Raw genomic sequence first — 14,673 nt, forward strand, 5'->3', positions numbered from 1 at the left:
TGCAGCTTAGCCTGACTAGAAAGGGTGGTCCAGCGGCGGAAGAGTCTGACGCTGCCCTGAAAGGGTGGGCTCGGTGTGGAAGAGGTGAGGGTGTCCTAATACGTTTGGGCCGCGTGTCCGGTTGAGTCCGGCCACGCCGCAGACATATCCTTTCCTTTTACTCTCTGAGGTGTCCCTAGACCCCCCCCCCCCCCCCGGGCCCGACTCCTCCAGTCGGAGCGACCGAGTACGCTACGAGCCCGAGTGCACTCGAGGTTGGGGCTGTGAGTGAGCCTCGACATTTGATTTTGAAAGAGCATTTACTCTGCCAGCGATCCGCCGGACTCTGGCGACTGCAGTAGGTCCATGGCTTCCTCGACTTTTCGCCTGTAGAGTCTTCCTAGGTTAACCCACATTCCCCGGTCTCCGTTAATAGCCTCACATGTGGAAGCCTGGCTCAGAAGATAATTGAATCTGAGTGTAACTTCTCGGTAGCTGGTTTCTGAAGTGTCCTGAGGCTGGGAGCGTGTTGGTTGTGGATTTTTTTTTTTTTTTCTGATGCCTGCCTGTTGTCCTTCCTTTGTCCTGTACCTCGGATTTGCTTCCCTGTCTTGTGGGCTCTCAGTACAGGTGACGATAGGGACAAGCCTCTGCTGTATTTGAAATCATGTTGAAGCACTTTTTCCAGTCACTCTTAAAATTGTACCTGGTTGCTGCAACTTGTAGAGCCATTAAATCTTTATCATTATCTCTTTACTTGGCAAGTAAATTTACGTTCTGATTTGGCTAGAAGTACAAATTGGTGGCAAGTATCTCCTGCGGTTGCATGGTTAAAAACGATTCCAGAAATTCTCTGGTGGATTATCGGGTGTGTTAGACACATTCTATGCTTATCTGTAGATATTTCCAGATATTTATTTACTGCCCTGGTTTTCCCTAGAGTAAAACAGAAGGACCATGCATGTCAGAGTGGAAGTGATCCAGGAGCTAGAAAACCTAGATTATAGGAGCAATTAGCAAAGTGGTTTTGGTACCTTATTCTTTTGTGCCTCATCTTCCTCATCAGTGAAATAGAGATGGAATCTGCCAGACCTACCTTACAGAGCTGTTGTGAGGATGAGAGTGCTCTATTAAGTTGGCAATCTGTGCCAGGGACATTTACATGCTCTATGTACGTCTTCAGTGTTGGTGATAGCCACTTTCAGCATTTTTGTGTCAGATTAATTTTTTTAGTCTTTAGGATTGCTTGAAAGTATTTTCTGTCTAGCTTTTTCTAAGCTACCATGATGCTTTACTAATAAAAATTAATACTGAGCATTAATTTTGTATCAGACACTAGGTGCTCCACATGTATGATCTAGTTTAAGCTTCACAACAATTTTATAAGGTAAGGGGTCTATTGTTATGCCCATTTTACAGATGAGGAAACTAAGATGGAAAGGTGTCAGTAAAATATCCTACACTAAAAAGAACTGATCCTTAGTATTTACTTTCTGCTAGGTGTTCCCTGAGTCCTATTTCTTCTTCACTGCAATCTTGTGAGGTAGGATATCATTTTCTCCAAGGTTTAGAAGTAAAATTATTTACCCAGTTTCCTCAGAATTGGGAGACCAAGATTTGAATTCAAAGCTGCCTACTATAAAGTCTGTGCTTGTACCACCATGAAGGATGATTTCATTGCATCTGTCTACTTGTTTATTTGGCTTTAAATATACAAAAGGATTTTTAAGTTACATCTGGGTTCAGTAGAAATTGATTAGTGATGTCTGCCATGGGAAGGGATCAGACATTAGAAAATTCCCACCATACCTTTGCAATCCCTATATCCTCTGAAAACACAAGAGTCAGGAAGTGAGAGTACACATGATTTCCTGGCTTATAGTGGTTTGACTTACGATTTTTCAGCTTTATGATGGTGCAAAAGTGATGCACATCCAGGAGAAGCCGTAGGGTGAGTTTTGAATATGGATCTTTTCCCGGGCTGGCAATATACAGCACTGCACTGTTGTGATGCTTGGCAGTGACAGTGAGCTACGGCACCCAGTCAGCCACATCACAAGAGTGAACAACTGGTACATTTAAACTATTCTGCACCCACACAGCCATTCTGTTTTTTCACTTTCAGTACAGTAGTCAATAAATTACATGAGATATTCAACACTTCATTATAAAATAGGCCTTGCGTTAAGTGATCTTGCCCAACTGCAGGCTAATATAAGTGTTCTAAGCACATTGAAGGTAGGCTAGGCTAAGCCATGATGTTCAGTGTTTTCCACTCACGATATTTTCTTATGCTTGGTTTATCAGGATGTTAACCTCATTGTAAGTTAAGGAATATCTGTAGAGTATGTTAAGGGCCATCAGAAGCTTCAACAGGGCTGCCGTGATGAGTGTATGTCAAGCTTCTGTTGTGAAAGGTACCATTGAGAGAAAAGGAAAAGCAAATGAATTCTTTAGAATTTAACCCTGTGTAGCCTTTGGAGTTCTTTTTGTTGCTTTGGGAGTTTTGGTTACTCCGTCCTAGTGTTTTTTGTTTTTTAATATTTATTTATTTTGAGAGAGCATGTGTGAGCAGGCTGGAAGGGCAGAGAGGAGAGAGAGAATCCTAATCTGGCTCCTTGCTGTTAGTGCTGAGCCCGACATGGGATTCAATCCCAGAAACTGTGAGATCCTGACCCAGGCTGAAATCAAGAGTCGGACCCTTAACCGACTTAGCCACCCAGGCACCCCACTGTTTCTTAGTTTAAATCGGTTTTCACTCTGTCCAGTTGGCATTGATAATTTTTTTCAGAGTGAAATCTAATTTTAGAATAGTGATGGGAGGGACTTGTGGTATTTTGACTGATTCTTTATACATATATTTTCTTTTCTTGGCCATGCTCTCAGTTCCCAGAATTTGGCCAATACTTATTCGTAAATTAATCATAATTTGAAGATACAGGCAGGATAATTCTACTTCATTTAATCTTTGCTTTCTTTCTTCTGACATTTAGCAAGCATGTATGAGAACAAGAGCCGTTTTTATTCACTGTGGTATTCCCAGAGCCTGGAATAGTGCCTCAAAGATGGCACTCAGTATTAGATAAATGTTGAATACATGAATGCAATTTTTATCTGTTTTGTTGATGCTTTTTCTTCAATTTAATTTTTTAAATATTTATTTTTGAGAGAGGGGGGAGAGTGTGAGCAGGGGAGGAGCAGAGAGAGAGGGAGACAGAGAATCCAAGCAGGCTCCTCACTGTCAGTGCAGAGCCTGATGTGGGGCTTGAATTCATGAACTGTGAGATCATGACCTGAGCCGAAGTTGGATGGTTAACCAACTGAGCCACCCAGGTGCCCTGGTTTTGTTGATACTTTGATCTTGTGTATTCAGCAAAATTTGGGATGCATTCTTATAACACTTGCCTGTCTTGTGCTGTTACCTTTATACATATCTATGCTGAATACCCCAGCTTTCTTGTAGGTGCTTCAGAAGAGGGGCTGTGTCTTGTACTTTTTTTTTTTAATGTTTATTTTTGAGAGAGAGACAGAAACAGAGAGAGACAGAGTGTGAGTGGGAGGGGGGCAGAGAGAGAGGGAGACACAGAATCCGAAGCAGGCTCCAGGCTCTGAGCTGTCAGCACAGAGCCCAACACGGGGCTTGAACTCGCGTACCACGAGATCATGACCTGAGCTGAAGTTGGCCGCTTAACTTACTGAGCCACCCAGGTGCCCCTGTCTTGCATTTTTTACATATCCCTCACAGCTCCTGAGAGAGTGCCTTGAACAAAGTAGGTAGTCTAGGAATGAAGAGTACTCGTGGGTAATTTGAGGATCAAAAGTATGATTTGATCAGTTGGAGATGCAAGGATCTGATTTTATGTGGCAGATTCAATATTTGCTCTATCTAATTCTTTGAAATGTCCCCAAATTACTGGGGTGTGGGGTGGGAGGGAGAGTTTGTAGTGAAGGAAATTAAAGTTTTTGGAGCTCTGTGGGAAGTGATCCAGGAAATGACATGTATCTGTCTTACTCTTACTCCAGATGAATCGGACAAAAGGTGATGAGGAGGAGTATTGGAATAGCTCCAAGTTCAAGGCTTTCACCTTTGATGATGAAGATGATGAACTGTCACAGGTGGGTTTTCTTGAGCAATTGCTGCAGGTCACACCTCTTCCACAGTGCCACTCTAAAATTCCTTCCCCTTGTGTCCTTGGTAAGCTAGCTTTTGACTGTGTCTCCATTAAGCTCAGAAGTGTTTGGGGTCAGACCTTTAGAAAAATCTTCATAGAAAAGAGGTTTTAAAACAAAGCCAGAAAGATTGTAAAAATCAACTCTCCACCCTTCTTACTTTTGTTCTTAAGGTAACTTATTCCTTTCAGTTTTTTTTTTTTTCCCTCAGAACCCCAAGTCTTTTATCATATGATGTAATTGTTATTTTTGAACAATGAATTGGATTGGAAGTTGTCTTTATTGCATCTATTTTACAAATGGGGAAACATTTATTTTGGAGAGATGGACAAACTCACTCAGGTTTACACAGTAAGTCATTGCCAGGAATATGATTAGCACTTTTTTTTTTTTTTAAGAGGTTTTTTTTTTTTTTAATGTTTTACTTATTTTTGAGGGGAGCGGGGGCAGACAAAGAGGCAGATAGATCTGAAGCAGGCTTCACATTGACAGCAGCAAGCCCAATGCAGGGCTCGAACCCATGAACCGTGAGATCGTGACCTGACTGAAGTCGGATGCTCAACCAACTGAGCCACCCAGGCGCCTCAAGAGTTGTTTGTTTGTTTGTTTTTTAAGTTTATTTATTTATTTTGAGAGAGAGAGGTTGAGAGAGCATACGCATGCACTCTAGGGCAAGGCAGAAAGAAGGAGAGAGAGAATCCCAAGCAAACTCCACATTGTCAGTGCAAAGCCTGATATGGGGCTGGATCCCATGAACTGTGAGATCATGACCTATGCTGAAATCAAGAGTCAACTGACTGAGCCGCCCAGGTGCCCCTATTATTAGAACCTAAAAGCAGCTTTGATTCCTTTTAACTCTTGCCACTGGACTGCAGTGTTGGCTAAAGAACAATTTGTTTTCTTGGCAAGTATCTGGCAGGCTAGATTGCAAAGGGTGAAAGTGTTTGCCATCTTTAAGTGTCAATTGCTCAGCCACCTTGATTGTCAAAGAGATAGGTGGGAAATACTGCTTACCTGAGTGCCCTGCCTTATGTCCCTCCGCAGTTAAAGGAATCCAAGAGAGCAGTAAATAGTCTTCGAGACTTCGTGGATGATGATGATGACGATGACCTGGAGAGAGTCAGCTGGAGTGGGGAGCCAGTGGGAAGTAAGTAGAAGAGGCTATAGGAGGGGATTGATATTCAGGGTTCTTGTCACTAATGAGGGCTCCATTTGCTTGTCTTCTCAGTGTTTTGTCAGGAAGGGGAATGAGGGTAGACTATTTTCTTTTTTTTTTTTTTTTTCCAACGTTTATTTTATTTTTGGGACAGAGAGAGACAGATCATGAACGGGGGAGGGGCAGAGAGAGAGGGAGACACAGAATCGGAAACAGGCTCCAGGCTCTGAGCCATCAGCCCAGAGCCTGACGCGGGGCTCGAACCCACGGACTGCGAGATCGTGACCTGGCTGAAGTCGGACGCTTAACCGACTGCGCCACTCAGGCGCCCCTAGGGTAGACTATTTTCAGATGAGCATACATTTGGAAATTTAACCTCAGAAGATACTTGAGGAAATAACAGTAGTTCCCATGTGGCTGTCTAGTCTGCTGTCTTAGGGTTAATGCTTGGCTGGGTATTTCAGACTCACTTGTGGTGCTTGTTAAAATTAAATTCCTAGGCTTCACTCCAGAGACTTTGATTCAGTAGGTCTCGGGGGTGAGGGTCTTAATTTATGATAGGTACTGTAAGTGCTTCCAATATGCAGTCATATTTGGGACTATTGGCTTAATTGCTCCTAACTGGCTGGCAGGACTGACTTCCTTAGCCACCAAGTCTCATCGTCTAGCTGTTACATAATACCACTTAACGCTTTTGCAGAGTCCATCTGATTTTTGAGAATGTTAAAATTTTTTTAATGTAGGAATATCATCACACTTTAAAAATATAGTATTTTAGGCAAGCAATGAAAAGTTTCCCTCCAACACTATCGTGCATTTACTGTTCTCAGTCCCTGCTATCCCAAAACACTGCTGTGGTTTGCTTCCTGTATGTTCAACTAAAGATTCTTTTTACATTTGGAAATGCATATAGGAATATGTATATTCTTATCCCCTCTTTTACACCAGTGGTAGCATGCTTTATACCCTGCTCTTTTCAATTGACAATATAGTTTGGAGATCTTTCCATATCAGTACGTAAAGAAGTTTCTCATTCTCTATTTATTTTTTAAAATTATTTTATTTTATTTTTCAGAGAGAGAGAAGCAGAGCACAAGCAGGGGAGGGGCAGAGAGAGAGGGAGACGAATCTGAAACAGGCTCCAGGCTGTCAGTACAGAGCCCGATGTGGAGCTCGAACTCATGAGCTGTGAGATCATGACCTGAGCTGAAGTCGGACACTTAACCGACTGAGCCACCCAGGCGCCCCACTCTCATTCTCTCTTTTAAAACAACAGCATCGATTATGTTGTATGGGTTTACCATAATTTGTTTAAACAGTCCACTTTTGATGAACTTTAGATTGTTTCCAATCTTTTGTTTATACTGCTATCAATAACCTTGTTTTCTGCCCATATATGAGTATATGAAAGATCAATTCTTTTTTTTAACGTTTATTTATTTTTGAGACAGAGAGAGACAGAGAATGAACAGGGGAGGGGCAGAGAGAGAGGGAGACACAGAATCCGAAACAGGCTCCAGGCTCTGAGCGGTCAGCACAGAGCCCGACGTGGGGCTCGAACTCACGGACCGTGAGATCATGACCTGAGCCGAAGTCGGATGCTTAACCGACCAAGCCACCCAGGCGCCCCGAAAGATCAATTCTTGAGTGGAATCACTGGCAGAGGGTATTTGTATCTGTATGGGTTAGATATTGCCAAATTGTTCTCCACAGGGACTGTACCAGTCTGCCCCCATCAGCGATGTTTGAGTGTTCCTGTTTCCCCACAGCTTTGCCAACACAGGGTATTATTGAACTCTAGATCTTTGCCAGTTTTACAGGGGCCAATGGTATGTCAGTGCACTTTTACTTTGTGTAATTCTTTTATTAAAAGTAAGGTTGAGCATCTTTTCGTATGTTTAATAGCCACTTGAATTTCCTTTTCTGTGATCCATTTGTTAATTTCCTTTGCTCCTTTTTCTGTTGATGAGTCGATTTGAATTTATTTTTTCTCTCTACTTCAATTTTTTAAGTCCATGTCAATAACAGACCGGGGCCTCTGGTGAAAAACTTTTAGTATTTATCAGAATGCTGTATATCAAGGATTATTTTGTATGAGAATCACTGATTTAGTTCTATCTCACAGGTATCTCATGGTCCATCAAAGAGACTGCTGGTAACAGTGGGTCAAACCAGGAAGGGCGTGAACAGCTCAAGAGCCGAAACAGCTTCTCCTCCTATGCACAATTACCCAAACCTACTTCTACCTACTCCCTGAGCAGCTTTTTTAGAGGTAAAGAGATTGTTAAAGGGGTAGGGGGGCCCTCCTTTTCTCTTTCCAAAAAAAAAAAAAAAAGCACTCAGTTTATAATTTTCATTTACTCTGGAAGAAAAAGATTATTGAAGGATAAAGAATTATCTTTGGAACTGGCAGTTAGGGATTAGAAGTCAGAGAAGAGAGACATTCAGAGGGATTTGGCAGGAACATGATGAACAAAACTGACATTAGTTCTGTGGCAGGTGCTGAAGAAATTTACCTAGGTCAGGATTCCTGCCTACCCCTGTGCATTGCTGTAGGGAACCCTTGTTTACTACTGGTGGGGATATAAAATGGCGTAGCCACTGCGGAAGACAGTATGGCAGTTCCTTAAAAAAGTAAGCCAGACATACAAGGACAAATATTGTATGATTCCATTTCTATAAGATACCTACAATATTTAGATTCATAAAGACAGTAAAATAGTGGTGACCGGGACTGGAGGTTAGGAGAAATGGGGAGTTATTGTTTAATGGGTACAGAGTCTTAGTTTGGGATGATGAGAAAATCCTAGAGATGGATAGTGGTGATGGTTGTACAGTGTGAATGTACTCAGTGCCACCAAACTACATTTAAGAATGGTAAAAAACGTTTATGTAATGTATATTTTACCACAAGTAAAAAAATTTTTTTTCCCTGACTTTGTTTTTCATGGCACCTCAAATTTCTGAAGTTGAATGGAGGTTTGTTTTAAGCCTTGAGTTCCCACATTGCATAAAAAAGGTTCTATACATACTGCATCCTTAACCAAGTGAAATGCTTCTGACTGGAACTATTGACCTCTCCCCTTACATGTTCTTTACTTCCAGGGAGAACTAGACCTGGAAGTTTCCAGTCTCTTTCGGATGGTAAGCATTGACCCTCTGCTCTGGAGTACTATGGGAGAAGTTACTGATATGGGGTACACTCTGCAGGGTCATGGAGATAGGTGGTAATTAGATGAAATGTTTTCTGAGTCTACCACCATTATTAGAGAAATTTTCTGATTTTGAGTAAGGAGGTCAAGATCATTCTGGCTATAGGGGTAAGGGGTGACTTCTAGGGGTGCTGTTTCTGGGGAGGAGCTGAGATCTACTTTGGGCCATAAAGATGCCTTGGGACTTCACGAGTCAACAAAATGCATGTGAGAAGGAAGCAGTAGAGGAGAGGAGTGACATGAAGATGGTGTCTTTCTGAATCAGCTGCCTATTTTTTCCAGCTCTGTCGGACACACCTGCCAAAAGCTATGCTCCAGAGCTGGGCAGACCTAAGGGGGAGTACAGGGTGAGTTATATCTTGCACTGGTGTGACACTTCACACAGTGCAGAGTGCTTTGACATACGTTATCTTGCTTGATCTTCCTAACTTTTTGACCAGCTAATACCTTAACTTTTATGTAGAGAAGAAAACTGGATTTCTAAATATCAGGGCTTGCCTTGAGTCTCACAGCTATTAAATGGTGGAACTGGGACTCCGTTTATTTTCTGATTCTGTCCTAGCGCACTTCCCTTACCCATTATACTGCCTTTTGAAGGCTGTATTTTGAAACTTTTGATCATCGCTGTGGTCTGGAAGCTTTGTGGAGCTCATATTCCCAAGAAGCACATAACAAAGTAAATTGATTCATAAGGAAGGAAGTATATCATAAGATCCAGAAGAGAAACATGTCTCCTTCTTTTCCTTCTGTCTGCATAACCGTCAGTTAGAATCCCAAAATGTGACTAATTGTATCTAAGGGGTGACGTCCTGATGTCAGTTTTGTCAGTTGGTTCTTTCCCTTTTTGATCCATCTCTTCTTGCCTGTATTGTCCCTGTTGTAATTTCTTCAGACGCTCAGAACAAGACCATTCTTGTTCTTCATTTTTTTTCATTCCCTCCCACAAAATATTTCCCCATTAGGGAATAAAGATAAGAGTTTTTTTTTTTTTTTAATTTTTTTTTTCCAACGTTTATTTATTTTTAAGACAGAGAGAGACAGAGCATGAACGGGGGAGGGGCAGAGAGAGAGGGAGACACAGAATCGGAAACAGGCTCCAGGCTCTGAGCCATCAGCCCAGAGCCTGACGCGGGGCTCGAACTCCCGGACCGCGAGATCGTGACCTGGCTGAAGTCGGACGCTCAACCGACTGCGCCACCCAGGCGCCCCATAAAGATAAGAGTTTTAAGTGAGGAGCTGGCACACTGATAATGCTGATCCCTTAACTTCTTGAGATTCGTGTGTTGCTAATATTCTAGGATTATAGCAATGACTGGAGCCCCAGTGACACAGTGCGACGCCTTCGGAAGGGCAAGGTAAGGCCACTGGAGAGAGAATTCTTGTGGGAAAAGAGCACCATGGCTGGGAGAAAACATTTTCAAAATACATATGTTATAAAGGATTTTTTTTATCAAGAATATATAAAGAACAATGATTATCTTCAATAAGAAGATAAACAACTCAGTAAAAAACTTGGTGCAAGATGTAACCAGTTACGTCAAAAAAAGATACGTGAATAGCCAAAGAGCACTTGAAAAGTTCTTTCACATTAACAGTTATCAAGAAAATGTGAATTAAAACTGTGAAATACCACTGTATAGCCACTAGAATGGCTAAACTTAAAAGTATTGATCATACCAAGCATTGGGACGCTGTGGAGGAGCCAGAACTCTGGTACACTGAGAGCAAGAAGGGAAAATGTTAAAACTACTCTGGAAAATAGTCTGGCACCTTCTTATGAAGTTAAACATACACTTAACTTCATTGCTAGATATTTACAATCCACGAGGAATGAAAACTTATGTTCAAAGACTTATACACAAATTTTTGTAACAGCTTCATTTATAATAGCCCCCAAAGTGGAAATAACCCAAATATCCTTCAGGAGATAAATGGATAAATGGTGATATGTCCATACAATGGCAAACTGTTTACCAGTAAGTAGGAATAAATTAGTGGTACTCACCACAATGTATTGATTCATCTCAGAAATGTGATCTTGAAGGGCACCTGGCTGGCTCAGTCAGTAGAGCATGTGTCTCTAGATCTCAGGGTCATGAGTTCAAGTCATGTGGGTGTGGAGCCTACTAAAAACCAAACAAACAAACAAACAAAAAAAGTGAAATTGAGTAAAAGAAGCCAAATGTGAAAGAGTACATATTGTATGGTTCTGTTTCTGAAATCCTAGAAAAGGGAAAACTTTGGTGATTAAAAACAGGTGAATGGTTGCGAGGGGCTAGAGATTGGGTGGGGGGGGAATTGACATCAAAGCTGACAAGGGAACTTTTTGGGGTGATGGAGTTGTTCTGTATCTTGATTATGGTAGTATATGAACTTGTCAAACTCACTGAATATTACAGTTGAATAGGGTAGACTTTATTGTATGTAAGTTATACCTCCTTAAAAAGAGAACAGGTGATCTCTCTACCCATTGACTTTGGCAGGACTTCATCAGGACATCAGGACTTTCTTGCACGCTAATTCTGTTCTTATTTTGCCAGGCCTGCTCACTAGAAAGATTTCGCTCCTTACAGGACAAGCTACAACTCCTAGAGGAAGCAGTAAGCATGCATGATGGAAATGTCATTACTGCAGTAAGTTGTGGGTTTTGTTTGTCGTTTGTTTAATTGTTGTTTTCAGTAGTTTCTCAGAGTCCATTCAGAATAGGACTTTAACATTTTAGGTTAAATGTCTAGTAAAGATCCTAGATTTCTCTTATTTATTTGTTTATTTTAAGAGAGAGAAAGGGAGAACAAGAGCATGGAAGGGGCAGAGAGGGGGAGAGACACAATCCCGAGCAGGCTTTGCTGTGGGCACAAAGCTTGATGCGGCACTTGAACTCACAAACCATGAACTAAAACCAAGAGTCAGATGCTTAACTGAGCCACCCAAGCGCCCCCTCGATTCCTCTTAAAGTGTAGGATTCTCAGTAATACATGCTCTGAGGCTCGGCTGGCAGGACTTGCATTGTATGTGGAACTCTTGATTATAATCAGGAAGTAGCAGGTTGGCTTCTAAAAAGTAATCTGAGAGAGAAGACGTATGAGAGCAGTCTCTCAGAGGGGGTGTCTCTTGCCAGTGTGGGAATGGGCAGGTGGACTTCTCTTAGACATCTGCCAAGATGCCTGATGTGTTGCTGACATCATTTCTAGACATCAGGAGCTCAGGGCAGGGCTTTGCGTTTGAAAGGTTACACAGAGTAATTTATTCTTTGTTCTCCTTTCCTCTAGGTTCTGATCTTCCTGAAGAGGACACTGAGCAAAGGTGAGCATGGGTTGAGAGAAATCTTCAGTCGACAAGATACCTGCTACATTTGAAGGGAGAATGTCATTGTGGCTTTTATCAGAATTCACCATCATCAGGTCTGTTTCTGAGATAGCTGGGATGGCCTAAGACTTCAGAGTATCCATCTCATCTCTTGAGGGCAGTTTTTCATCCTGTAGGGTGATAAGTCTATTAACTTCAAAGTGTCCCTATTTGCTAGACAGACAGATGGCTGTGTTGATTTGAGGACTTCAGAGTCCATGCTAGGTGCCTGTTGGTTGAGTTGGTGAAGGCTGACTGAATGGCTAAGAGTTGCCCTGGACCATGGAGTGCATTGATGGTGGATTGAGCCAGAGGAATGGGTACCATAAAAAACTGTTCCTTGCTTGTGATTGGCTCTGAGATATTTGGAATGTATGAGGAGGGAGACCAATTTCACACCTGAGTAATAGGCTTTAATTTCCCCACCTAACTATTTCCTGCCTGCCAGAGATCCTCTTCCGAGAGCTGGAGGTGCGACAGGTTGCTTTGAGACATCTCATTCACTTCCTTAAAGAAATAGGGGATCAAAAGTTGCTTTTAGACCTCTTCAGGTAAGAACTGATCATCTTGTCTATGAAGTTTACTGAGTCTTTATTCAAAGCACGCTGGAGAATACAAAGAGAAAAGACATTGTCCTTTTTTTGTTATTAGATAAGATACTGAAACGGTGATGGGATAACTAATAATGCACCTCAGCCTGTGATAAAGTGACAGTATAGCAGGTGGTTAAGAAGGAGGCCCTGGAGTCAAACATACCTCCATTGAATACTGGCAACACCACTTAGTTCATAGAGTGACCTTGAGCAAGTTGCCCAACCTTTCCAAGCATTAGTTCCAAACCTGTACAATGGAAATGATGATTTGTACCTGGCAGGTTATTATGAAGATTAAAAGAGTTAGTGTGGGAAAAGCACTTAGCTTAATACATAGTCTGTATTAATATTTTTAAGCATTTTGTTATAAAAGACTCAGAATAAAGGTATCTTTTATTGCTTGGTCCCCAATGATGCCAGTGGGAAGTACGGTGGAAGAGCAAAAGAAGAAAATAACAATCTTTAGTCAGGATACCCAAGGAAAGCCTCATGGAGGTGTTTAGGAATTGAGACTAGGTAGGATTCTAATAGGTAGAGAGGCAAGAGGTAGGCATATGTGCTGGTGGTCAGGGGCAGGAGAATATCTTCTACCATGTTTTCCTTCCTTCCCTATCTCATTCTAATCAGTAGAGACTTTCCTGCCCTTAGCTTAAAATGTATATTATGTCTTGTCTTCAATGTCAGGAAAGGGGTTAGAACCTTTGTTTAGGCTGATAATGTGGCCCATGGTAACTCCAATTATCTCGTGACTCCAGCACAGTGATGAGCTGCCCCAAGACTATGGTGGGAAAAGCAGATCACCTAGTCAGGGCCAAGATTACAGATGTTAGCCAGGAATTTGCAGAAGACGTGTTCATTGAGGCAGGCTGTTCTCTCCCTCCTTCCCTCCCTCCTTCTCTTCCTTCCTTCCTTCCTTCCTTCCTTCCTTCCTTCCTTCCCTCCCTCCCTCCCTCCCTCCCTCCCTCCCGATCAACGAGGCTTTATTAGGCATCACCTCTAGGCCAAAGCAGTGACGTTAGTTACAGTGGTCCATTCAGAATAAGAAAGAATTAGAAGACAATGTCCTTGTTCTCCAAGGTCTTACCACCTTTGGGATAGACAAAACCCATTCTACACTACGTGAAAACAACAGAATAATATAGAAAATCTGTTTCCAAGATTGTTCTGACAGAGAAGAGGGCTTTAATCTTTCCAAAAAACCCTGTAAGATTACTGTGGGCTAAGGTTTTGTGGAGGCTCTGAGCCTATCAGACCTGTTAACATTACAAAGTTATTACTGTCCTGCAATGCCTTCTTGTCCTTGCTTCTTTCTCAGCTAGAGCGATCAGGGGAACAATCATACCTGATCCACCATGTGTTTTGAAGAGGTTGCTCATAGAAATTTTAAGAGGAGGGCTTATTTCATTTATGGAGGCAAATGAGTTTGAATAGCAGCCATCCTATTTTTGTGAGGTTATACTGCCACACATCAATAGATAAAAATGCCCTGCTCCCTTCTGCTTCTTCCCAGGTTCCTAGATAGAACAGAAGAGCTTGCGGTAAGTGTGGCCTTTGTTTCAGTTGGGGACCTGTTTAACAGAAATCTAAGCCAAAACCCAGCCTCCAAGATCCCAGAAATCTAAGCCAAAACCCAGCCTCCGAGATCCCAGACTAGTTAACAGTTTCCTTCCTTTGGTATTGATTGCATCCGGAAAAGAAAGGCACTGGGAAGCCTGAAAACTAAATCCAAATGATGTTCTGTTTCTTTTCATATGCTCTTTTGATTGGGCGTGTCAGTAAACACTTTTTGAATAAATGAATAAAAAACTGGCCTGGTCAATTTGTAATTTGTTTTTTAGTTCTTAGTTGTTTTCAGTTCCTGGTTTGTAGGAGCTTTTGGGTTTTGGCTTCTAATACCAGAAAATGTTGGAGAGTTAAGAGGGATTAGAAAGCAGATATAGGTCAAGAAGGAAGATAGGTCAAGCCGGGCTGCACCCAATACACATTTTGGCTGAGGGCTGAATGGCCAAGTGTGCAAACTGATTTTTGGCAGATTTTCACCATTACAGAATAAACTCCTGAAATACCAGAATAAATCTGAAATTGTACCAAAAATTTCATTATTTTATTAAAAATGTAGAGATATGCTTTTAAAAGTTTGTCATTGTAGTGCAGGGGTAAGAATTCCTCAGCATATCCATGGCAGGATTGTCCCTTCAGTCACTACACCACACGTTTG

At 41.9% G+C, this 14,673-nt stretch overlaps 1 protein-coding gene across 1 annotated transcript in view; it reads left to right on the forward strand.

The window, feature by feature from the left end:
• The window catches only part of VIPAS39 (VPS33B interacting protein, apical-basolateral polarity regulator, spe-39 homolog), a 27,347-nt gene continuing 12,674 nt past the window's right edge, over positions 1-14,673 (forward strand). Inside the window, exons 1-11 of the mRNA XM_047080294.1 lie at positions 1-84; positions 4,003-4,095; positions 5,194-5,296; positions 7,431-7,577; positions 8,411-8,449; positions 8,800-8,864; positions 9,816-9,872; positions 11,058-11,150; positions 11,787-11,820; positions 12,311-12,413; positions 13,966-13,993. Coding sequence (XP_046936250.1) covers positions 4,003-4,095; positions 5,194-5,296; positions 7,431-7,577; positions 8,411-8,449; positions 8,800-8,864; positions 9,816-9,872; positions 11,058-11,150; positions 11,787-11,820; positions 12,311-12,413; positions 13,966-13,993 — 762 coding nt within the window. The 5' untranslated portion in view covers positions 1-84. The remainder of the gene's footprint in view (positions 85-4,002; positions 4,096-5,193; positions 5,297-7,430; positions 7,578-8,410; positions 8,450-8,799; positions 8,865-9,815; positions 9,873-11,057; positions 11,151-11,786; positions 11,821-12,310; positions 12,414-13,965; positions 13,994-14,673) is intronic.

The sequence above is a fragment of the Lynx rufus genome, unplaced genomic scaffold, assembly GCF_022079265.1.
Source record: "Lynx rufus isolate CCGP_SWC_20201006 ecotype Redwood Valley unplaced genomic scaffold, mLynRuf1.p SCAF_17, whole genome shotgun sequence".
Lineage (NCBI taxonomy): Eukaryota > Metazoa > Chordata > Mammalia > Carnivora > Felidae > Lynx > Lynx rufus.